General features: G+C 40.8%; 1 protein-coding gene across 1 annotated transcript; it reads right to left on the bottom strand.

Annotated features, from left to right (window-relative positions):
* Positions 1-7,606: 7,606 nt before the first annotated feature.
* Positions 7,607-24,978, bottom strand: Klhl31 (kelch like family member 31). Its single transcript, XM_074081918.1, has 3 exons — positions 24,778-24,978; positions 14,102-15,306; positions 7,607-12,337 (listed from the first exon to the last, which is right to left on the bottom strand). Exons 2-3 carry the CDS (start codon positions 15,271-15,273, stop codon positions 11,605-11,607), a joined length of 1,905 nt encoding a protein of 634 aa, XP_073938019.1. The 5' UTR covers positions 15,274-15,306; positions 24,778-24,978; the 3' UTR covers positions 7,607-11,604.
* Positions 24,979-25,846: the final 868 nt, after the last annotated feature.

Here is a 25,846-nt window from a genome sequence, read left to right as displayed (position 1 = left end):
GAGAGCAAATGTAGCATCAATTAAATAAGATCAGTCCAATTAAGAAGAGGTAAATCAAAATGAGGCTTAGGGAGTGAGAGTGCAGGCAAATCTGTGACTGTGGATATGCAGGATTGGTTGTTTTTATGCTGGATTCCCAAGTCCTCCCAGTGGGTTCCTCTTCTGCCCTGAGTCTCTAGGGTCCATGCTTATGATTACTTGGAAAGCAGCAGGGGCATTAGGCTTTTACTAGTTCTGGACAAATCACTGCAATGATGATACACAAATCATGATGGTACCATCTCACCATTCTGTAGACCAGGAGACTGGTTTCTCTGCTCTGGGCTTCACAGGGGTATGACCAAAGTGTTGACAACATGGGCTCTTGTGGGGAAGCTATGAGATGGTTGTTAAAATTCATCTTCTTGTAGCTGTAGGACTGAGGTTCATTTTTCTTCCTGGCTCTTACCCTGACTCTCTATTCACTCAGCTTCGTACATGAGCACCTACAACCCAGAGCCCACAGTAGCAAGTACACTTGGAGGCTCTGGGATTTCCTCTTCCGCTGTATCTTAGCCTCAAGTTGAAGAAACCTCTGCTTTTAAGGGCTCAAGTAATTAGATTGGGCCCATCTGGATAATCCAGGATAATGCATGCACCTCAAGGTCCACAACTTTAATTATGTAAAGTCCCCCTTGCTGAGTAGAGTAACACACACACACAGGATTTGGGAGTTAGGTTGTGAATATTTGGGGAAGCCTTTTTGGTGTACTGCCAGGCTGCTTGTAATTATTTCTCCAAGTCTTTAGTTGTGTTGCTGTACATAGGGCTGCACTTCCAAGACTACTGATGATGTGTTTCTGTGTTTCTCTTTCTAAGAGGTAAACTGCTTCCTCAGTTGCTTGTCTCCTCAATTGAATGAGTTTCATTCTAAGCTGTTGACATCATGCAGTCAGGATTTTTCACTTGATCTGTAAGCTGTTCACTTATTTTCTCCACTAAGTCTTTTAAGGGAGACATTTATGTTAGCAGCATTAGTGTATTTTTTTTTTCATACTGACATCTGACTAATAGTTAAAATGGCTTCCATTTTCTGATCCAGTCTTCTTGTCGTATTCCATGTTGCCTTCATTCATGTAATCTAAACCATATGGGAGAATTCATAGCCTCATCTCCTCAATCTCTGTGGTCAGAGATTCTAACTGCCTCACTTTACCATTTGCAAACTGTGTGTTTGAGTTTTCAACCTTTTTTGTTTGTTTGTTTGTTTCTCTTCTTAAGCTCCAAAACTCTTCTCTTTCATCCAGAGTTTCTTGGGTAAGTCACTTTAGGTTTTCCTAAAGGACAGGATTTTCATCCCAACCACCTCCTGTTATTTCCCTTTGAAGTTATTCTATATTCTTCTGAGGTGCCTTTACGATATATTTGGTGTCAGTTACTTGAGACTGGAGTGATATTGACATATCTTTCAGTGCCCATGTCACTGATCTCCCTTCCCTAAAGATGCTTCTCTTTCCTTTGTGTTTGCTCAGTGCAGGCAGCAGCAGAACAGTACTGGCCTTCATCGAAGGCACTGACTCACTGAGCTGAGTTTCAATTCTGAGAATTCAGGGCAAATCAATGGGAAATGGAAATGTCATAGATTTGGTGGAGCCAGTATTTCCCTGTCCAAAGCAAGCATTCCTGGATGGGGACAGTTTCAACAGTGCTAACTCTTTCCAGTTTTGACCCTGCCACCTTCAGCATGTGACTCCCAAGGCTGGGCCAGTGTCCAGTCGGGGTGCCATCCGCAGAAGAATGCCTCTGTGGAGGGTCTCTGAAGCCAGAACTGGCGAAGTGGCCACCTTCAATTTCTTCACACAACTTCTCACTCTCCTAGCGTCGCTGGTAACCGAGGCCCAGAGCTTCTCGGCCGACACACAGGACCCTGCCGTGAATGAGTTGTCCTAGGTGTCTTTACATAGGACCGAAATGGTAGAACCACCCATGGAGGTGGGTCAGGGAGTACTGAAAGGCACCAGGGTTTGCGTTGCAAATGTCTTGCTCTCAGAAGTCCCTCTATGGTCTCCCATCCTTGAGACAGAAAAAGCTGCAGGATGTCTATGAGTGGGCTCCTCCATTTCAGGCTTCTCCAGGTGACCAGGAACACTGACTTAAAGCAATAGACAGTGCCCATTAACTGACTCAATTCTCCTGCAGGGTAAGGTGATGGAAACAGAGAGGTTATCAATCCCAGAATGTAAGCACGTAGAATCACAATCTCATGCATTTTATATATGGAGAGTCACACTGTCAAATGATGTGTTGTGTGTGTATCTCCATGTGTACATGTGACTATATATAAAGTAAGCACTGAAAACACCAGCTAAATGATGAAAACACACCTAACATGTTTTTGAATGTTTGGCAATTATAGGGAGAAAAACATGTAATTAAAAAGTTTAATGAGGAAATAGTTATAGAGATATTAATCTTAGGAGTTTATTTTTTTTTAAAGAAATGTATAGTTAAGGTTTGGTTGCTTAACATCTTCTACCTGAAGTGTTTCTTAGCAATTTAATTTTTGACTAATAGTTAGTTTGGAAAATGTCCTAGTTATCATAGTTATGTACTTCATTGTACTCACCTAGTGATTCCTGAGGTAAGGGGAAGCCCTTTAGATGTAGTAGATATGCAATAAGTTGATTAAATAAATGACTAATATCTGAATAAGAATCAGCAAGCAGTAAGTCACGATGGTTTATTATTTCATTCATTCATTCACTCATTTACTTACTTCACAAAACAAACTGTTATACATCTGGAACAGACATTGGGAATATAGCAGTGGATCAGACAAAGTCTTTCCTCTTAAGGACCATATTCTACCCAACAAAGAAATGGCAACTGAACTAAACAGAACTTTTTCAAAGAAAGAAGTCCAAACGGCTAAAAAACACATGAAAAAATGTTCACTATCCCTGACCATAAAGGAAATGCAAATCAAAACCACACTAAGATTCTACCTCACCCATGTTAGAATTTCTACCATCAAAAACATCACCAACAACAAATGTTGGTGAGGATGCAGGGGAAAGGAACCCTCATACACTACTGGTGGGAATGTAAGCTAGTACACTCACTTTGGAAAACAATATGGAGGCTTCTTAAAAACTAAACATAGATCTTCCGTATGATCCAGCAATGCCACTTCCGGGGATATACCTGAAGGAATACGACTCAGCTTATTACAAAGGCACCTGCACACCCATGTTTATTGCAGCACTATTCACAATAGCCAACCTATGGAAACAGCCAGATGCCCCACTACCGATGAATGGATTAAGAAAATGTGGTATTTATATACAATGGAATTTTACTCAGCCACAAAGAAGCATGAAATTTTGTCATTTACAGATAAATGGATGAAAATGAAGAACATCATCTTAAGTGAAGTTAGTCAGGTTCAGAAGGTCAAAAATTGCATGTTCTTCCTCATATGTGGATTATAGACCCAACAAATGCAGTATTGGATGCAATCCCACTAAGGGATACCATGCATGGGAGGGATAGGGCAAAAGAAGGAAAACAAAAACTTGAATATGGCTAATATGCTCACTGTATAGGAACAAATATAGTAATCTTAAACTCACCAAGGCCACTGTGGGAAGGGGACTAGGGAGTAAAGAAGAGATCTGGTTGTGGTGAGCCAATTTAGGTTGTAATACATATATGTATGGAAACAACACAAGGACTCTCCCTATATAGCTATCTTTATCTCAAACTAGCAAAACCACCATGTTTTTCTTACTATCTTTTATGTTTTTTCTTCTACAAAATTGGAGAACAGGAGGGCGGAATAGGTTCTGCACAGAGGGGTGTGTGTGTGTATGTGTGCGTGTGTGTGTGTGTGCGTGTGACATGGGAGGTGTGGCACAAATAATGTATACACATGTATGTAAATGCAAAAATTATACCTGTAGAAACTGTTCCAGGAATCGGGGGAGAGGGGATGAAAGAGAGCAGAGGAGGGGGTGAATTCAAATATGATACGTTTGATACATTGTAAGAACTTTTGCAAATACTCCAGTGTACCCCCTCCCAGCACAACAATAATGATAATTAAATAACAGATCATATCCCAAAAGGGAGGAAAGAACACAGGCAAGTCAACACAAGACTACGCGGTGGAGGAAGGCTCTGATGTTGTGAAATGAACCAGGGAGAGCTGGAGTCAGGGAGGAGGGGTCCTGGCAGGAGCTGTAGAGAGACTTAAACTTGGCCCACAGCACATTGCTGAAGCCCAGAGAGGGCAGGAGAGAAATGTCAAACACGTGCAACTGCCCTCTGACCTGCTTTGATGTCTCCCCTAGATGAACACAATGTACAAGCCGAAGAGTCCCTGCCAGGAAGATGCAGTCCCTGGAGCAGAAGTATGGTGACAGGCATGAGGCTGGGAAACAAATGGCGAATAACAAAACATACAGCGGTATCATTAGAAAACTTTTATCACTTCTGGTTCCCTTGAGGGCAGGCACTGAGTTGGATTTGCCTTTCTTTCTCCCACAGGACGTAGCAAACACAGAGATTGGCAAAAAGTAAATGTTCGTTAATTTAATTGCTCTTGGAGGGCTGGCTCTGCTCATCCAAATGAGTGCGCTTTGGGCATCAGCATCCGCTCCTGGAGAGTCTGGATCTTCACGCTCCCCTGGGTCACACAGTGCCGAGTTCACCAGGGTATTCCAGCAGCCGGTTTGGTGCATGGTTGGCTGTCACACAAGGTACACAATTTCCTTTGCTACCCACACATAGACTTGAGATAAAATAGAACACCTCTCAACTTGGAACTCCTCAATAAATGGGGAGATTATGTGAAGGTTAGGGAGGAGACTTGGGGGACAGACTAAGATTATTTTAGTTTCTTTACCTCAGGCAATCCTTTACAGTGACAAAGAACAGCTGCATATATCTCCTCTTTTACATTCTAACAATGTAAAAGAGAATGGTGTTCTCTTATTCCCAAACTATCATATATTGGGAACTTTCTTCTATAGAAGGATTAGAGGAATTAATCACAGATGTATACTTTATACCAGCCTTGTTCTACAAGGTATAAAAATCAAGAACAGTTTAGAGATCTGGAATGGGAGTGGTGAGGAAGGCAATTGTTGATCTTAGATGAGTTTCCTTGGTTTGCAGAAAGTAGATTTGTGTAAACTCTGAAGGCTTACAGAATACATTTAAGGCATGCATTAAACCTGTAAGAGCACTGTTGAGAAAACGCTACTAGAGTTGTCTGGATTTGTTCTTCAGAAGGGAAAAGACAAGGTGTTATGGAGGAATTGAATGCATACCTTACAAACCAGGAAAGACAGAGGCGACCTCTGTCATGGTGTGTGCAGAGGAGTATATTTGGACTTGGGAGTTTGGGAAGCTCTTAGTTCCTTTGGTAACTAAAGGGGACAAGGAGAAACTTGTTATCACAGAGACAGTGCTCCTCTGGGCTCACCTGAAAACTTTCCCCCAACTCCTTTGCGCCTTAGTAAGGTCATATGATTAATTCTGGTCAAAGCAATGTGGTAGAATTGATGTAGACCATTTATATGCCAGACTCAGCAAAAACAGATCCTGGTATATTTTCCTCTTTAATTAAGAGTAAAAACAATTCCCCAAGATGGAAGGAGACAGAATTCCAAAGTGTAGAGCCTAAGTGAAAGCCTACATGTGAACTCAAAGCAAAAACAGCCAGATAAAAGGGATAAGACTGGGAGGACTGTGGTTCAAGGCCAATCCCAGGCACAAACTTGAGACCCTATCCAAAAAATAACTAAGGCAAAAAAGGACTAGGGGCGGGGCTCAAGTGGTAGAGTGCCTACCTTGCAAGGGCAAGGCCCTGAGTTCACACCACCGTACTGCCAAAGGTACAAGTCTTCCATTCATATTACAGGACACGACCTTCTTTAGGACATGTTGCAATGGTGGGGAGGAGGGTGAAGTGGAGAAAAATGTTTGCAACTTTAATCAATGTCTTGCTTCTTTCTTTTTTTCTCTTCTGTGTTTGAAGATTTCATTCAGTTCTTTCACATGATTGAATATCAAGGCAAAATTGGGATGATGGTCAAATTGTATTTATAAGGCACTTCTTTGATACAGTTAGGGAAAGGACATGTGTAAGATTTTTATGTTAATTAGAGGCTGCTGCATCTATCCGTAGGTTTGGGAGATGTGTCTTCTCGTCCTCACCTTATGGTGTGAAATTGGATGGAAGATTGGTGTTGGTATGAGGAGTAATACAGCTACACCTAAATCAACCTATGATCATGGCTAGAAAGTAAAATTAAGAGCTGACTGAGGTCTTTCTGAGGACCATGGTTGGAAATCCCTTTTCCTTCAAGGCTTTGTTCTCGTTCCTGAAACAGCCCCCTGATGCACTTCCATACCACTCTGATGAGAGGAGAGCCTAGAGGTGGATTTGAGTGCTCTTCAGTCCCTAGTCTGCCTCCAAACTTATCTAATATAGTGTGTGCAACACAGCTTGATACACGGTATGGTGCCTTGGGTGTAACTAGTGTCGATAAATAACCTTATGTGTCATGAACTGGAAACATGGACTCATGTGTGAAGGAGAGAGAGAGTGCAAAACTGCAGGGAAGCTTGGAGTTATGCGGGGATTCAGAGAAAGTTCAGAGTCTCTGGGCCCCAACTGGTATGCTCAGAAGTAGGAACATGGCACCAGCTGGCTTCTGTTTGTGGCCAGTCTAGTTTCCTAATGTGGTTCCAGGGCTCCAAGAAGTTTAAGAAAGGTATTGCTGCCACTTGGAATTCTTGAGCTGTGACTAAGATGACCTCCTCTAAATGTTACTGTTTAAGAACTCAAGTCAATGAAGAGCTGAGCACCTTGCGTTGATTATATTTCATTTGCTCATTCGGAGAGGTGAGGCAGAAGAGAAAGGGTGTGAGGATTTGTCTGTATAGCAATGACAAAAGTTATTTTCCTGCAAACGATGATGTACCTGAAGCTGTTAGGCCAGCTATGATCAGGGTAGAAATGAGACTAGTAAAAACACTCAATCTGTGACTTCTGAATGCTCAAGGAGGAGTAAGGCCAGAGTTAGATATTTGTCTAAGTTACTAAGCAAGACACTGTTTTTTGGAGGGGGGTTGGCACTTGGGCTTGAACTCAGCTTTGCACTTGCTAAGCAGGCACTTACTTCTTGAGCAACTCCTCCTGCCCTTTTTACCTTGATTATTTTAGAGATAGGGTCTCACCTTTTGCCCAGGCTGGACCACGATTCCCCTATTCTATGCTTCCTGCCATAGCTGTGATGACAGTGACTCCCAGCTTTTTCCCACTGAGATTAGGTCTTGTAAACTTATTTTTGTATGTGAGCTGGCCTCTAACTGAGATCCTCCCAATCGTAGCTTCTCAAGTAGCATTACAGCATTACAGGTGTGAGCACCAGCACTCAGCTGCAAGTCACTGTTATGTTTCATGCAGTTTTCTTTTACCAGTCTTCAGGCTTCTGAAACATTTTTTCAATTATTTCCTTTTGCTGTTTTTTTTTTAGGTAAATAATAATGACAACTAAATAGAGAAAAAATAAACAAGCACCCCACTCACAGAAATAATACTTCCAAAATTTCTACGTTCGATCATTGATTAAGCTTTTATTTGATGAATATTTATTAATAGTGATGATAACAAAATAACACTGCATACATTTTAGTCTGTTGTTCCTCATATAGTACCAGAATGTTTTAAGCAAAGTAATTTTCTGCCAAATTTTGTTGAATAGATAAAAAGATTTTGAGGAGCATCCAAAGTAAATATTTTATTTCAAATTCCCTGAGAGGGAAGGTTAAAGTGGTTTTTACTCTCTGAGTGTGCTGTAGGGTAAATCTTTAATATTGTACAGTCTTTAGTTCTAATAATTACCCATGAAGGAGTGTTCAGGAAATTATGCTATAGTTTTTATTGAAATGAGAAGAGATACTGAAACAAATTCCTCTTAATGCTGCCTTGTGCCACAGAACATACCCATCAGTGACGGGAGGGGGACCAAGATCTCCCAGAGATTTCAAAAATTCATCTTGGTTTTAACTAAAGGAAAAATAAGTTAATGAAGTCCTTTTAGTTTCCTTTATTTAGGAACTTGGATGAATTCTGAAGACACTTGGCCAGGATAACTAGCAAAAAATAAATGACCTTTTAACACATATTTTCAAGTAACCTCTAGTTATGTACATGTTTGCAAAATACACTTACTATAGTTGCTGCTCTTCCTTAAATCATAGAACCATCTGGTACTCACTTCCTTATTACTTCAATTTCACGTCCCCACTCATAACAGTCCACTACCATCTGACCGTAACACAGAACTATATTAATCAGTAATCCTTCAATTTGCAACCATTCTGACACCACAGTAAGTAAAAATAAAAGTCATTCAAAGCACTAAAAGCAATTAGTGCAGGGTGGATCATAACTCAGTCCCAAAAACCTAACCAAAAGTGGGTAATCTACATTAAAGTCTGGCTTCCTGGAGACTTTCTTATCAGATTTCTGGCCCATTTAGAAAAAAGAGAGCTTTAGTTTTATTGTTTTGACTGCTGGGTAACATCTGTTTCTCTGATATATTGAATCGATGCATTTATTTAATCACAGGACTCAGACATTACAAAAATAACAGGTATTTTTCTTTCAGAAAAATAAAAGAAGTATACCGTTGGATATACTAAGACTTGGAGTGCAATTGAATTTAACTAAGCTGAAACGATTACAAATCACAGGAAACTTTCAGTTGGAAAGTGTGGAGAAGCTGATATATTTTCTAGTTGCTTTCAGAGTGGGATTAAAGATTGTCTCAGATGCACAGGGAAGGTGACATGCGTTATTTAATTTGATTTGTGCCTTTCTGTTGGCAGTGCAAGGTGTTCCAGGATTCAAAACTTTCACCGACCCTTTTGTTGCACACTCCTTACCAATGTGTTATGTCAGAATTTCTAGCCTTCCAAACCCATACTGTTGAAATAGATAAAACAACAATGCACCCTGGAGCCTGGCAAGCCCAGATACATCTTCAGATAAACAATGCAGAAAACAGTTTAATTTTAAAGTTTGACATGCTTTATCTAGCTCTAAAATATCTCCAGTTTTCATTCTAGAAAGCCACTGCCAGGTTTTTGTACAACCTGTTCTGTCAAGATGAAGAATTCTCTAGTTTCAGTATCTCTCCTCATTTTTCTAACATAAAATGTTACAATTGATTGGTTTTACTTCATTTAAAGACCTAGGTCTTCCTCTTCACACACCACCTTTAAGACCTCAGTGGGAAACACATCTTTTAGTGCACATCAAAGAATTGCATCTATTGTGCCTATTTATGGCATTTAAGCATTTTTGTCCCAAAATTAACAACATACTAGACTTTTCAGTGTATGGGTGTGCGCATATACCAAACTAAAGATCTTACAGTCACTCTCACGTAGGCTTTGTAAGTTGCGCCAAAATGATTGAGTAACGATGAAAAATTTGTCTCACCAGTGCAGCTATATATATAGGTTGTATCATTGGTAAATAAAGAGCTCAGTGATTTTACTTGCTCCATGAACTACTCTCTCGCAGAGCTGTATTTCCCAGCCTGGGCAGACGTGGAATCAAAGCAGCAGGTGCTCTCGATCTGCTCTGCACTTGGTGAAATTCCCCGTTCTCTGTGTGGGGTGAGGAAACAGTCCAGCATTTTCATACTAATAATATCTTATTCTTAATTCGCAGTGTTTATACCTTGTACCTGAGTGTTGCCATTAAGCACCCATAGAGGGGCAATGATATAAAATTGTTCCACAAAGTGTATATTTGAACCACTTTTCACAGTTGGAATAAAATACAGTCATCCTTTGGTATCTCCAGGTACTAGGACACCAGTAACCATGGACACTCAAGTTTCTTACATGAAATGGTGTAGTATTTGCATACAGCCTACTCAGATTCTCCTGTATGCCTGAATACTTACAATACCTCATGCAATGGAGTGGTGTGTAAATGGTGCTATGCAGTATTGTTTAGGGAATGACAAAAATAGTCTGTACCTGTTCAGTACAGATGCAATTTCTTGCAAATATTTTCATTCATGGTTAGTTGAATCTGCAGATATAGAACCCACAGATAAGGAGGGTTGACTGTATTTTAATGTAAATATTGTAACTCTAGCAATAACCTATCTACAAAAGTGGGAGAGGATGAGATTAATGAAAAGCGAGTTATATTTCCATATAGCTCATGTTTAACTTTTAAAAATTTATTCTCAAGATGCAATTGCACATAACCCATAATTGATAAGCCACTTCCTCTCCAAAACAAATACACTATCAAAGAGTAAAGAGATAAATTATAAGAAAGGAAAATATGTACCATTTACTACAATCATTCCTGTTCTCTCAAACTCGGCAAATATGTAAGACAAATGATAAATGATACACTTTGATTTGCAAAGCTCATTTGGAGTTGAGGTTCACAAAAACAGAACTGAATGGGCCTATACTATTTTAAGAGTTATATGTGAAATATGCGTCAGATTTTTAATGAAGAAATCAGGAGGATAAATAAGGAATGAGAGACAAAGGTATTCACCAACAGGAGAATCCCTTCCTTCATCTAGCAATTGTCAAATCCAAGAATTCACCATCTTTCCTTCATTTTCATTATCTGAAGAGTGGGGAAAGTACAATTACTGTTGCTTGCTGTTCAGTCTTCAGGTCAAGCTTTGTGCTTGTGATCTTTAAGAACACCAGTTTATTTGGTGATGTTCCCAGAGTGATGTTACAGGCGACTGTTGCTTGTGGAAATGTTGGTGTTAGGCCAAGACAAGTCTCCGGGGATACGAGGGAGAAAGCGCAAATACTTAAAAAAGAAACAGCAAAATGGTTTGAATTTGCACTGTACATTAAATGCCTAGTGTCAGTTCCTTCTTTGAAGGTAGGATCTTATGATAGGAAATATACCGGGGGCCTGAGGCAGGGAGGACTAGGGAAATCGGTGCCAACTCAAAGGAGTCACTTTGTCAGCCCTTGGGTGGAAGCTCTGTTCCTTTTGGGTCAGCTCTTCTTTAAGCTTTTATGACTTTGTTGGGAGATGTCTTTAAAAATCATTCTTTCAGTCAAGCATAGGAAAAAAGATCGTGTTGAAATACAGAATTGAATCTTTATAGATATAGACCATTTCCATATGAAAATAAAACCTATAAATGAGCACTTTTAACTTCTTTAAAGAAAAAAAGAGAGAGGAAGATAAACTTTGGAACACGAAGTTGCTTACTCCCATAAGCTTCACGTGTTCTTAAATGCGGAATACAAAAAGATCTCAAGTGTGGGTGCGACCGCTGGCCACTCAGGAAACCCGGCCTGCAACGACTTCCGTGTGCCACCCAGTGGCCGACGAACTAAGTGGCTTCTTTTGTTGGCTGTATTTTGACTTCAAGAAGAGAGAAAATAGTAAAAAGTCAGAGGTAGATTATGCCATACCAAGACCAGCAACCCCTCCAGACCTGCGCCTGGGTACACTTTCAAGTCCAGTCGCTGTAGTAAATGTGCCATATTTTCCTTCCGGCTCCTCGGACTCTACCCCCGGGGGCCCGCACCGCCCTGCGCTCAGATGCTGACGGGCACGGAGGACACCGAGCTGGCCCGGGACTCGCGCGTCACGCCCACGGGCATGGCCAGCGAGCAGCAGGACACGCCCACGGTGGCCTCGGGCAGCTCGTCGTCCTCGGTCCACTCGTTGAGCTCGGGGTTGAAGCACTGGATGCACTTCTTGTACTTCTTCTCGCCCTCGTTCCAGCCGCCCACCAGGTAGGCGCGGCCGTGCAGCGCGGAGGCGCCCGCGGTGCTCACGCCCACGGGCAGCGGCGCCGCGCGGCTCCACTGGCAGCCCGCGGGGCTGTAGCTCTCCACGCCCAGCACGTCCACGCGCTCCCCGCGCGGCCCCAGCTGGCTGCCCCCCATCACGTACACCCTGTCGCCCAGCGTGACAGCGCAGTGCCAGCCTCGCGGCGTGCTCAGCCCCGGCAGCTCCTGCCACGCGTCGCTGGCCGGGTCATAGGCGCACACGGAGCGCGAGTACGCGTGGCCGATGTAGCCGCCGGTCACCAGCACGCGGCCGTCGGTCACCGCGCTGGCGTGGCAGCAGCGGGCCACCTCCATGGGCGCCTTGGGTTGCCACTGGTTGGTGGAGGGCACGTAGCACTCCACGGAGGCCAGGCTGCCCTCCGCGTTGCGGCCGCCCACCGCGTACAGGAGCCCGTTGAACACGCTCAGGCTGAAGTGCGTGCGCCTCTGGTTCATGCTGCCCAGGTGGATCCAGGTGTTGAAGCGGGGATCGTACCTGGAAGTGGCAGAGAAGTGTGACAGCGTTGTCCAGGCCCGAAGCTGGGGAACCTGGGTTACCCTGCAAACCATCATGTGGGAGTCTTGACACTACTTCCCCCGTAGGGAAGTGAGGGACCCAAGTGTCTCATCCAGAGGCTGGGGTATTTTTTTCTTTTTTTCAGTCAGTCAGTAAAGGTGGGTGACAAAGCAGGCACTGGTGACACCCTCACAACCACTTACATGACCACTTCCTCTATCTAGTGACCTGGAAGAGCCCACTCAGAGCGACCCTTCCGTTCCCTTTACTTGTAAACAATATCCATCCTTGTTGGGATATTGAGTGGCATTTATGAGATGGGACAGGTGGAAGGTGTGCATCAGAAGAGGGGACCCCCCACAGCACTAAAGTCAATTCTACCTGTCTTCATCACTAGCTCAGTCTTGCTGTTTAAGACAGGGAATTTCTCCATTCCTCACCTACCCTTATCCCTTGGTCCACCTAGCTTGGCCATTCATCACAACAGCAAAGCCAAGCCACTGAACCAAGTCTTCCTCTTCTGTTAGAATGAGAATGCGTGTCTAAAAGCATCAGTAAGGCTTACCTTTTTATACTTTTCAATTTTCTGCCACTGATAGGTAGGAAAACATTTTTAGTTTATAGGGATTTGCTGTTTAGTGCTCAGTACTATAGTTTGTAGGCACTGAAATTTATACTGAAAAACTGACTTGAGTACTAGCAGGAAGGAAATCATGGTAAACTGATGATTGCTTGTTTCCAGAGTGCAGAAGTTTGTAAGCATCGAATTCACTCTTTATCGTTCATCTTTGTGCCATTTAGCACCCAGATTAAAACTTATACTTAGGTTTTTAACTATACTTAGTTAGAAATTTAAGACTAGGGCTGAGGATGCAACTTAAAGGTAGAGTGCTTGCTTAACATGTGTGAGGTCCTGGGTTCAGTCTCTAACACCACAAAGCGGAAAAAAAAAAGACTAAAAGTCAATTGTCAGGATTCCGGTAAATGGCGTATACACACATGTAATGAAATAATAAAGAGTATCTTTCATGAAATAATATATAAATATCTAGATGTTGTTTAGTAGTTATGTCTCGCTTTATAGTACCATCACGGTATAAGCGCAACTTTGTAAACATTTCATCTGTATGGAAGTTTAATTTTTTGTCATAACTTTACAAAAATATTATGGCCCTTGAGTTCCATTTTGAAGGGTTCATTTTGTATTTTGTTCTTTGTGCATATATCAAAAATTACATTTTCAATGTTTTTTACTCTTCTGTCACATTTTAATAATTAATCTCCTCTGATTTCCCAGTTATGCACCAGACATTTGTCAGTAGCAATGACTTAAACTAAATTTTTTATTATTTTATTCTTTCTTATCACTTAGTGTTAAAAATAAATTTGTCCCTAATTTGTCTCAAAAAGCCAGTGTGGTGTGAAAAGTACCTTACTATAAATGAAGAAATATGAATTTCTATCGGTGTATGACTTCTCTGTATACCAGGTTTTCCATATCAAAAAAATCAGAATAATTTTATCTTCTCTGCCCACCTCACAGGCTTGTTTCAGAAATCTAGAGTACACAATATATTTGAATGCATTTTGTATAAAGTGCTGTGCAGATATAAAGTGGCATAATAATTATTATTATTACTGAGCCAATGAACTGAGCCAAGAGGCATGATTAATTTACTTCTCTGTCAAGGCAATTTCCCCACAATATCAAACCATTTCAGTTCCCAACAAAAGATCAAGTACCTGCAGAAATTGCTGACTGCATGCTTGGCTTGATTTCTTGCATCATTCTGGTCTTCACCACCCGCTACATAAAGAAATCCATCCATCACAGCTGCACACTGATTGAAACTCTTGGCTGGCATTTCTGTAAGCTTGCTCCATCCATTTTCAGGGTCTCTATACAAAATGTCTCTACTAAGGGACTTCTCGGTAAGGCCTGGGCGTCCCCCAACAGTGACAAGGACTCGGTAGCCTCCTCGGATTCTCGTTCGCCTAGACTGCAGTGTGTTTTGATGATACGGAAGTAAGTGATAGTTCATAGCGTCCACAAGGAGCTTGTGACAATCGGCATCTTGCATCATTCTCGGTACAGATTGAACATAATTGACCAGATCTTGTGCAGAGATGGTACCGAAGCGAATATTGCTGAGAAGATCGGCAGCATATTTCACTCTCTTTTGGTCAAATTCTAACCATTTCATTGCAATCTGGAATGCTACTAACTCAGAAGGCAGCTGTAGGTCGTCGTCGATCAGAAGCTCATTGATTTGTTCAAAGGTAAGTTTCATAAATTGATCTGATTCTGCAAATTCGATGAAGTTATCCCTGATGAACTTCTGGGCTGCTGCTTTGGCGTTGTTCATGGAGTATGTTTCAGCAATGTTAACAACATACATGCAGTTCTCAACTCTAAGCTCCCGGACCAGAAAATCACTGCACATCTTCACAAGAGTGTCAATCTGGAGACACACAGCAGCAGACACAATGCTTCCGATTGTGTACAAGGAAAGGGTCAGCTTTCCGGTGTAGGCATATGCAATGACGGTGGCCAGGCCTAGCGGGGAGATATCATTGAGATCCACTCTTTGAGTTGATGGGTCCTTTTTGAGGATGTTGTAAAAGTACTCACTGCATGAGGCCATCACTGACTTATGAACATCAAAGGATTTGGTTTTGGTACCAATGACTAAGTCACATAGAAAGTTCTCTTGTCTCATCTTACTTAAACCTTCCAAGAGATTGGGGCCGTAAGAAGCATCTGTTAATTCAGAAGAAATGCAGGTGAGGCCATTGCCGCTGTCCAGGAGCCCATTCAAAGCATTCAGTTTGTTTAAGGGGCTGTCTTCTACAATTATAGTCATCTCGTTGATTTCTGCTTTGTTCTTTTTGACAGACTTCTTTTTGGGTGCCATGTTGGCCAACACACTGTCACAGGCAAGGGCTTGCTAAAAAAAGAAAAGAAAAGAAAGGAGTTCGTTTTATTTTAACTGTGCTTTGAACTTTGAAATACTACCTTGAGAAACTTTTTCGTAAGAGTGTTATAATGACTATAAGGCAGATTAAGCCTCAAAAAATGCATTTAAGGACTTTAACCTAGATGCACATTTTGACAGTTTACGTCAGCAACGACATTGAGGAGGATTCTAGAGGAATTTATACCATGAAGTGAGATCTCTCAGCAGGTGTATGGCCAGGTGATTGTTTTACAGCAGAAATGAACAGTGCTTCTCTGGTTCCACTGTACAGCAAATATACAACCGTACTTAAACATCACTTGAACGGCTTAGTTTACTCTCACCAGAAAGTAAATATTACCACTTTGAAGGTTTTCCTTAATACAAAGACTAAAATTTAGGCATTCATGCAAGATTTAGAAATGTGGAAAGATGATTTCATTCACAGCAGCAATGAAATGAAATGAGTGTTTTAAGAGATACTTAACTAGAGTTTAGTGAGCTCCATATGGTAAGGACTTAAGAAAAGAGATGCTCCATCTTATCACCCTCTGTTTCTATCCATGCAGAGAGAACAGCAGGTAGGCAGGAATCATTGCCAGGTTTTTTCTTTTTTTATTTAGTTTAAATTGTCACATTCACGTTTCTCTCTCTTTAACAGACTGTACCACATGGATCCTTTCTCATCGTTTTTTTGCAGGCAGTTTTCAAAATTGCAAATCTCCCAAAAGGTAGCTTCACCTTGTGAAATAGATTAGGAACCCATCATCATTTTAGTGTTCCCATGCACTTGACTTATGTGTTGAGTGTGTCTCTTTGTTGCATTGTCTGGGGGAAAAACTTTTTTTAAAAAAAAGTAAAATATTTTGTTCAGTAAGCAGTTATTGGATACCTTCAGCTGCAAGGCAGCAGTCTTCTGGGGATGATAAGACAGCAAAAAAAATGTAATTTATGCCAGAGAGACAAGACATGGCAAATCCAAAGTGATGACAGGGGAGCTCTGTAAGCATAGCTAAGTAAATTCTGTGGAGGAAGAGCCCTGTCTGTGTTTCTGGAAGAACCCGTGTGATTTTTTATTTATGCAGGAACAAGACTTATAAATACTCCCTGCTCTTGAGGAAATCCTGAATTTGAGGAGTGATTTGAAGGCTTTAGACTGAAAGGCTAAATATTCTTTTAATCCATTATTAAAAGATAGTTTTGTTGGTGGTACACAGCGGGTATTTACAATATTAATAACTGATAAAAGACAGCACCTGCTAGCCAGAATGCACTCAGGACACAGTGCTGGAGCTGAGTCCCACAGAATTCTCTGAGGGGCCTTGTGCAATTCTCCAGTTTCTGGACCCCAGAGAGGCCCAGAGAGTCTTAGGAGAGGGCTGGAAGGGTAGGAGGGTGGGACACTGGCCTGTTGGGTTTTTACAATTCCGTTTGTTTAATATAAACAACTTATTTGCAGAGAACTCTCAGTATTGTAACATAGCCATATGCTGGAGCTGTGGAGGAAGAGGTTCAGAAGGGAATTCCCAACCAGGGAGTGGCCGGTGGACTTTAGGAGGCATAATAACTAATTTCCAAATTTAAATCTTCCTTTTCTACACTGTTAATCTTTATGTCATCCTTAAATGATTTCTCCTCAAGTATCCTAATAAAGTTTAATAAATTAGCAATTAGTTTATTCTGCCTTTAGAATATCAAATCAAGAGCACAATTATAAGGTAACTGTAAGTAGGAGCTGGGGTGGAGATGGGAAGATGTAGCAGGAAATACTCACGGACTCTAGGAATCATACAAAGGAGGATGATTTTGTAGGGAAGTCAACAGTTGGATAAGGAAATCGTATAGAATGAATGCCTCTTCTACACACATACTTTTTTGGTGACTTTTAGCCTAAGCGCACAGAGCAGCGACAACTCTGACAGAAAGTATTTCTGCTTTGAAGAGCCACTAGAAAGTGAGGGGGGACTTCTGGAAAAGATTCAGAAAGAAGAGGCCCAGTAGAGACCTGAATCTTCTAGCACATCCTAGATGGCAAACAGCTGGAAGAATCATATAGATTTCTCCCTACGGTTCTTTAAAATAAATATGACCCGCCAAAGCAAAACTGATAACATGGTCTTGTGACGTTTATACTTACGTGGGTGTAGTACATATGACAGCATAAGGGATGGGGTGACAGTTGTAAAATAACCCAACCAGTTGCAAGCTTTTTTGTTTTTTGTTTCTTGCTGTGATGGAACTCTCATGCATGACAAATGCTTTACCACTAGACACATCCCAGCCTGGTTTTCCTATTGTATGCGAAGCAGTACATACAAAATTAACTTACGCACCCTGTGAAAATTTAACTTTGCATATTGTAATTTTTAGAGTAATGTCCTATAGAAATACAACCTGAGATACATATATATTTAAAAATTTTTAGTAGCCACACTACAAAGATAAAAAGGAGAAGGTAAAATAATTTTAGTAATATATTTTACTCAACTTAATATATCCAAAATGCTATCATTTCTATACATAATTGCTATAAAATTACCAATTACACATTTTTCACGTGAAATCTTCAAAATCCAGGATGCATTTTATACTTACAGTACATCTCATTTTGGATTAACCACATTGCAAGTGCTCAGTAGACACTTGCAGTGACTTATGACTATTGTGTTGACAGCACAGCCCTACAGCAACCACTTAAAATGCAAAGGATAGCTAAAGGGTACATAGATGAATTTAAATGGAACTCAAACAGGACTGAAAAGGTGGAACAGAGAGGTAGAAATTGGGGAAGACAACCAGAAACAATTTAATGATTAACCTGAATCCAACCATATTAATTATATCAAATGTTAATGGACAAAGAATTCTAATTAAAAGACAGATTACTGGAATGGATAAGACAAACAAGATAAAAATATATGCTACCCACAAGAGATTCTCTATAAATATAAGGACACAGATAAATAGAAAATAAATGGATAGAAAAAATTTTCCATGAACATAATAAGCATAAGAAGGCTTGGCTGGGCGCCGTGACTCACGCCTGTAACCCTAGCTACTCAGGAGGCAGAGATCAGGAGGATTGCAGTTCAAAGCCAACCCAGGAAAATAGTTCATGAGACCCTATCTCGAAAAACCCTTCACAAAAAAGGGCTTGTGGAGTTGTAGGCCCTGAGTTCAAGCCCCAGTACCACAAAATAAATAAAGAAAGAAATAAAGAAGTCTCTAGCCTCTTGTGGCTATATTAGTAGCAGATAAAGTGCACTTCAAGAAAACATTTTACCAGTGACAGAGGGAATTTCAAAATGATTCAAAGATTAGCACCATGTGGTAACAATCCTAAACATGTAGATGCCTAAAAACAGAGCTTCAAAATACTCGAGGCAACAAGTGACAAGAACTAGAGAAATAGGCAATTCTACTTGAGAATGTCAACTCTCTCTCAGCAACTGACAGAACAACTAGGCAAAAATTAGTTAACATTGTAGATTATTTGAACAGTATTATTAATCACCTTGACTTAGTTAAACATTACATCAACAACAGAATACAAATTCTTCTGATTTACATGTGGAATACTTGCAAAGTCAGACCCTATGCTTGGCCACAAATTTATGTCTCTCAGCAAATTTAAATGCATTGAAGTCATACAGTGTTATCTGATCACAGGGCAATTAGCTTAGAAATAATAGCAAGAGTCCATCTGGGAAAACCATTTAATTTCAAACATTTGGAAACGAAATAATATACTTCTAAATAACCCATGAGCCAAAGAAGAAATCACAAGGGAAATTAGGCAACATTTCGATCTGAATGAGAATGAAGATGCAACATAAATACCAACTGCAGTACTTCCCTACAGTGTGCTTTTTGGTAGATTTCCTAACATCTCAGTCTCTGTTGACTTACTTCAAAAGTAAAGAACAATGTCTGCCTCTTGGGGTTGTCAGTGAAAGTTTGGTGTGGAAATGTCTGACCGGTGATTAGCAAAAATGGTTGTTTAACATCAAACAATGTCATTTATTAGTAAGCACTTTCAAATGTCTTTTTTATGTTGGCAGTGGGTTTTGAACTCAGAGCCTTCACTTGAGCCACGCCACCAGCCCTACTTCCTGTAGAATAGTTTCTCTGAGAATGAGGCTGGCGTGTTCAATTACAGATTTTTTTTTTATCTTTATAGGTGTTTTCAGACTGGTTTTTCAAAAAAGGTGTGTGTGCATTTGACATTTGGATTAACAATAGGAGAAGACCCTTCTCCCTGCATCCTCACCATCAATGTTACCTCGGTGTCTTATGGTTGCTTTAATTTGCGTCTCACTATTTGTGAATCTTTAGACGTTTGTTAGGCGTGTGCATTGTCTGCTCATATTCTTGCCCATTTTTCTCCTTTGTTTTCTGTCAGTTATTAAAAATGTGTACCTTTCATCTGTCATCTAAAATACAATTTTTTTTCCTGAACTAAAAAAAGTGAATGTTTAAGAAAATTGAACCATGTTCATTGAAAGCAAACCATTTTGTTAGAATAAAGGTGAAGCAGGTCAGAGAAAGCCACCACTTCACAGAGGAGCTGTCCTGAGGGGCGGGAAGAAAGCAGACAGGTTAAAAAAACGCGGTCACACCGAATGAGAATGACTAAGCGGCAGAGGGAGGCTCCTGGAAGGTGACTATTTCCAAGGGATTTTGAAAATGCCAGGGATAGACATGGAAGCCGTGCAGGCTGAGGAACAGATGTTTTTATTTTCATTAGGATGCCAAGGATAACCCAGGAAGTTCACGAACTTGGAACATTTGGTTACAGGTCAGGTAAGCAAAAACCAGATTCTGTGGTTGAATCCATTTGCCTGGTTTAAGGATTCAAATTAAGAGGAGTATTCTGGTGGGGTGGTAATAGGATGGTCAGCAAGATTGGATAGGGACTGGGTAATGTTTTGGGCCCTGTTGCAGAGAAGACCTGCTCTTGCTTTATGGGGGGGTCAAAACCTAGAGGCAGAGAGGGAAGCTTGGAGCAAACCTTCCAGACCCCTTACACAAGGCATGTGACATTAATGTACACACACACACACACACACACACCTTGATACCTTGTCACTGGGCCCGCCAGCATTTTTCCACATCTATATTTTTTGCGGGGTGCAGTTTTAACTCAGGGATTCCCACTTGCTAGGTAGGCACCCTACTGCTTGAGTCACAACTCCATCCCTTTTTGCTCTGGTTAATTTGGGATAGGGTCTCACTATCTTCTATTTATGATTGCTACAGTAGCTAAGATGACAGGCATGTGCCGCCAAGTCCAGCTTTTTCTGTTGAGATGAAGTCTTGTGAACTTTTCCTGGAGCTGGCTTTGGAACCACAATCCTCCCAATCTCAGCCTCCCATGTAGCTGGCATGACAGGTGCACACAATTACATCCAGCTATTGGTTGAGATAGGGTTTTTAAAACTTTTTGCCCTGGCTGGCCTTGAACCATGATCCTCTCCCCTTCTGCCTCCCAAGTAGCTGCAATTATAAGTGTGAGCCACCAGAACCTGGCCACATATTTAAATTAAGGATCAGGTAGCTTTAAAGGAAAGTTTTGAATGGGCACCATTACAGTGCATATGAAAGAAGTGGACCAATTTAACTTTCTTTTACTCAGTTGGTCATTGTGCTGGGCTTTGAGTTTGATCGTGTGGGTTAATAGAAGGTGATTGGAAAAGAACCAAATATTTAAAAATGATACTCATGTGAATAAATGAATAATAATAAAAATAAATAAATAAATAAACAAATAAAATAAAAATGATATCCAGGCTCTAGGTCATATGTGAATTTGTACAAGAACTCTCACTGGTTTTTCTACAATTACACAAATATTCACTGTGCATCCTTGGGTCCTATGATAGCTGATCAATGCTGGTCGATGATAGTCAAAATGTGGCTGTGAGGAGTGCATACATATCATACGTTCACATGTAACCTAGACTATATAGATACTAAGCAATAAATTTTGAAAGCCTTCTGTTCTTTTTGATTCAACTTACGTTTTAACTGAAAGAAGTTTTTACTTATTGTTTTTATAGTCTTTTTTTCTCCTGTGACCCAAGTGAGTGCTTTGTTGCAGCTACTCAGAGTATACCCAAGCTTGGTAACCGGGCAATCACCATGGTTGCTATGCCCTGGGGAAGGCTTTACTCAGGCTGCACTCTGCATAGTGAGAACTGCACCCTTACTCCAGCAACTGTTTTTCCATATTTTGCTGCAGCACAACAGACTTGATTCTTCCTTCCTGACTATGAGGGGCTCTGATGAGTTGCCCCCTTTATGGTCAAAGAACTTTACAGACTTATCTTGGGACTGTTGGTGGCTTGTTCTTTTCCTATGGCCCCCACCGCAGTAGGAAATGCTGGGCTGGCATAGCAGCTGAGGTTGTGTAAGGGGATGAGAAGCTACTTAGAGGTACTGCCAGTCCTTTTCTGTCTCTTCCCTTCTTGGGTCAAAGAGACTTTGCACAGGGTGCAATGGTTGTAGAAGGTTTCCATCCTGCTAAAACTATACTTTCATCCCTTGGAACAAGTCCAGAGGTTCCCCTTCCCTGGCTATGGAAGCCAGCAAAATTACCGCTTTGCTTCATCCAGAGTGACTCCTCAAATCCCCGGGAAGAGCTGCCTGTTAAAATTGGGAGGAAGGGTAACAGATGCAATTCCATGCTTCCTTCCCCTTGGCCACCACAGATCCTGGCTCATGATGATAGTGCCCGTATTTAACACCCAGTAAATAGCTGAGCTGATTTATGTAAGTCATCACATTTTTCATCATCCTTTGTATTTGTCAAAGTTAAGTATGTTGATAATTAATTCCTAAATATAAATCACCAAGCACGAGTTACTTCATGTTTTAAAAACAGATACCTCTATTCCTACCTAGAATAATAACTATAGAGCTAGGATTTATCAGTGGAGGACTTACTCTATGCTGAGTCCTGGATTATGTACTTTACATAAATTCACTTTTAAAATTAAAATGCCACAGAAATTCTAAAGTACAGATTATATTGTGTTTATTTTATAAGTGAAGAAATTAAGATTCAGAAAAAAACTTATCCAAGGTCACACAAAGAAGTGTATGTTGGCACAAAGATTCAAACCTACATGGAACCCTGACCTGCTGGCTTCCTGCCATGAAGTCCAGGGTGGGTTGACCTGTGGTAGGTGAGATGTTAGCTTACTCCAACATGAGAAAATAGCTGAGGTTCATAAAACCAGATGTTGAGTATGGATAACATGAAATGGTTCTTTCTAGCTCCAAGTATGGAAATGAAAGAGTTATCTTTTACAGTGTAAAATAAATTTGTTTGGGGATATATAACGCCTGCAGATTTCTTTGTCTTGTTATGGTGGTAGGACATGAAACTCCAGTGGGTTCAGTCAGCCAAAATATCAACAGATTCGAGAAGATCTTGCATGAAGTTGTCACTCGGATAATAAAGCACTTCCTCTTTAAGTCTTATACTGAATATAAAATTACCATTTTCTGTTTAAAAACAAATACTGTCAATTTCATATGGTTTAACTTAGGTAGAGGCTGCACCTAGATTTTGTTTATAAAGTATACAATCTGCGTATACAAAGTTAACTGTAATTCTGTTTTCTAGTTATAGGATACAAGGATCCAATGAAAAATTACAGTTTTGGTTTTGTTGAAAAAAATTTTTTAAATGGCCCTTTCTCGTTCCTTGTCTTTTGTGTTTCTCAAAGGAGATAATAGTTTAAGACCGATGTCTTTTTGATCATCATAGACATGAAAATTTGATTTCTGTTTTATTCTCCTCTATTCATTTGATATACCTGGGGCAAAAATCCAAGCTTTTAGGACTTTAACCACCTGTCAAATGAGGACATGTGCCCTTTTCAGTTCTGAAATTTTACAGTTAAGAATACACAGCTAGCTTTTGCTGCCAGATTTGCCAGGGTCTGGTCCTATATGACTTCTTCCTTCAGTGTGGCTTTCCATACTGCTGTTGATGCAGATAAGGTTGAGCCAACAGAGATAGGGTTCTTTATTTAGTATCTATGTGTCTAGGCCTATGCTACCAGGGTTAGAAAATAAAAATATAAGACATCCAGTCACATTTGAATTTTGAATAAACCAAAATACTTATACTTTTACTATAAGTCTATTCCAAGCAGTACTTGAAATATACTTATACTAAAAGATGGCTCATGGTTTATTTGAAATTCAAGTATGACTGGGTGTCCTGTATTTTATCTGGCAACCCTAATGTGAGCCTTTGAGCCCTGCAGAAGATTGTGAAACATACTGTCTTTATGTGGACTTTTCTGTAGCTCAGACTTCTTTTATGGGATTTATAAAAAGGCCCAGGATCTAAAATAGACCTAGAACCTCTGAGCTGAGACTATGCTGCCAAGAAATGATAATATCTTTGTGCCCTCACCTACAAGTGGGCAAGTCCGTGCAAAATTATTGACTTGTAATCAAATTCTTCCTGGTCCAAACCAAGCCGTGATGAAAGCTTCCAGAAGTAGTTATAAAAAAGTGTTGTCACTTTATTTAAGAACAGACTTCCACTGCCTGCTACCCTTGCCTCTTGGGAGAGATGCTACCCAGGGCAAGCTGAAAAACCATGTGCGCTGAAGTGTCACTATCACTCTCGTGCCAGAAGACATTAGGATCCCAGAATGTTTTCTTGCCAAGGGTGCAAATCAGCTGTGCCTGCTCCCTGTCCCTGCCACATTCCAACTGCTGCATCTGTCTGGGCTCATCAGAGCGGCCTCCCAAAATAGAAACAGGCCTGTTGGCGGCTGCTAACCATTTTAAGTGAAGTCCAACTGAGGGGGATTTTCCATTTTACCATTTCATCTCCGATATGGTTTTTAATCTAAAACTTATATCACTCTCAGCACATATGCAATTTAAAACAAAAACCAGTTTTTTACTCAAATAACAAATTTGAACTATTCGTGGGGGAGATTTCTGTTTTTATCAATAAGTTGTATTTCTGGGAGTCAAAAAGTTGTCTGGTTTCTGTGCTATCAATCTGGTGAAAGCTGATAAAATTATCTAAACTGATACCTAAATTGAACAGGGACCAAATGTGTAAATGGTTCCTGATAGAAATAAAGATGGAATTCTAAACTTTGTGAATAAAGCCTAAGAATTATCTCTCTTCTCTCTTCTATAAAGTGGTGTCAGGAAAACTTAACAGAAGCTGGAGGGATTTAAGATTATCATTAGAAATTACAAGTACCTTTACTTTTATAGAGCTTCGCTCATGCATTTCTGCTACTATGTCAGTTTCCTAATTTATCCCATTTCTCAAATTCCAAGAAAACGTTTTCTGCCTCTTAACTTCAGATCAGGGACATGAACAATCCAACCCAGATGCAGAGTCCCTACCAGAAAATAGGTCTGTGACCACAAACACACAGACACCCCATGCTCTCCCACCCACTCAGCCATACACACCCAGGATCCAGAAGACAGGAGTTGGGAAGTGTGGTTTCAGCTCTTTTCCTCCCTGTGTGATGTGGCTGCTGGACTTGAGATGAAGTCTTAGCAGTAGACTCCTCTTGGGAAGTGAACTGTGGAGAGACAGAGAGAGGGAGGGAGAAGGAAAATCCAGTGGGGAGTCACCAGCAGCCACCTGACAAGCCCCAGTGGCAGCAATTTTTAGAACAACCCTTTGACGTCCCCTGGATGAATCAGGCCGAGCCTGCGCTCTGGCCTGGGTCAGCAGCTTGAGCTGTCCTCTCCCTCTTTGGCCTTCCACTCTGGGCCATCCGGGCTCAGGAGGCCGGGCTCTGGTTGGTGAAGAGGGATTGGATTTCTTAACCTGCCAGTATTCTTTTTTTTTAAAGTCAAGGACTCAATCAACCCGAGTATGAAGAAAGAAAAAGAACTATGTGGTGTTTAATTGCTGGAAGCAGGAATTTGAGTAGAGTGAGAGAAAGCAGAGGTTATGGATAAAATTTAGTCTCTAATAGCCTGGTCACCTCAGGTCCTTTGAGAAGATTGTGGGTATAAATAGGTCGTTCTTCGGAAGAGGAACACATGTTTAGCAGAGCATGGGACTTCCTAGAGGACCTCAATATGGCACTACCATAGTTAAGACTAGTTCTTCATTAGCCAGTGATCCACGGGGAGGTCGGAGATAAACACACGCTCTAGCACACATGCACGTTGGGACATACTCACTTTGGCCACGTTTCATGGGAGAAAAGTAAATCAAAGGATTGTAACTGACCACAGGATTTTAATAGGCACTGAGAGTGTGAACCAACTGCTGTAAATGTTACACGATAATCAGCTGCAATAGTGGAAAAAAGAGATCATGGAAAAGTAATGTGGTGACTAATCCCTGTTAGTTGGTTGATGTGTTGAGTGTTTTCTTACCTCAATGGCATATTAAGAGGATGGCCAGGATGAAGGAACCATGTGAAGAAAAGCATGACATAGACAAGACTTCCAAGAAATTTTCCCAAATAGTTTAGTTCCAAAGGCATTGTTTTTTTTTTAAATTAGGTTGCCATAGAAA

This window comes from Castor canadensis, chromosome 8, assembly GCF_047511655.1.
Source record: "Castor canadensis chromosome 8, mCasCan1.hap1v2, whole genome shotgun sequence".
In the NCBI taxonomy this organism is placed as follows: domain Eukaryota; kingdom Metazoa; phylum Chordata; class Mammalia; order Rodentia; family Castoridae; genus Castor; species Castor canadensis.
The sequence above is the reverse complement of the archived record's forward strand: the minus strand, read 5'-3'. Positions and strand labels throughout refer to the sequence as shown.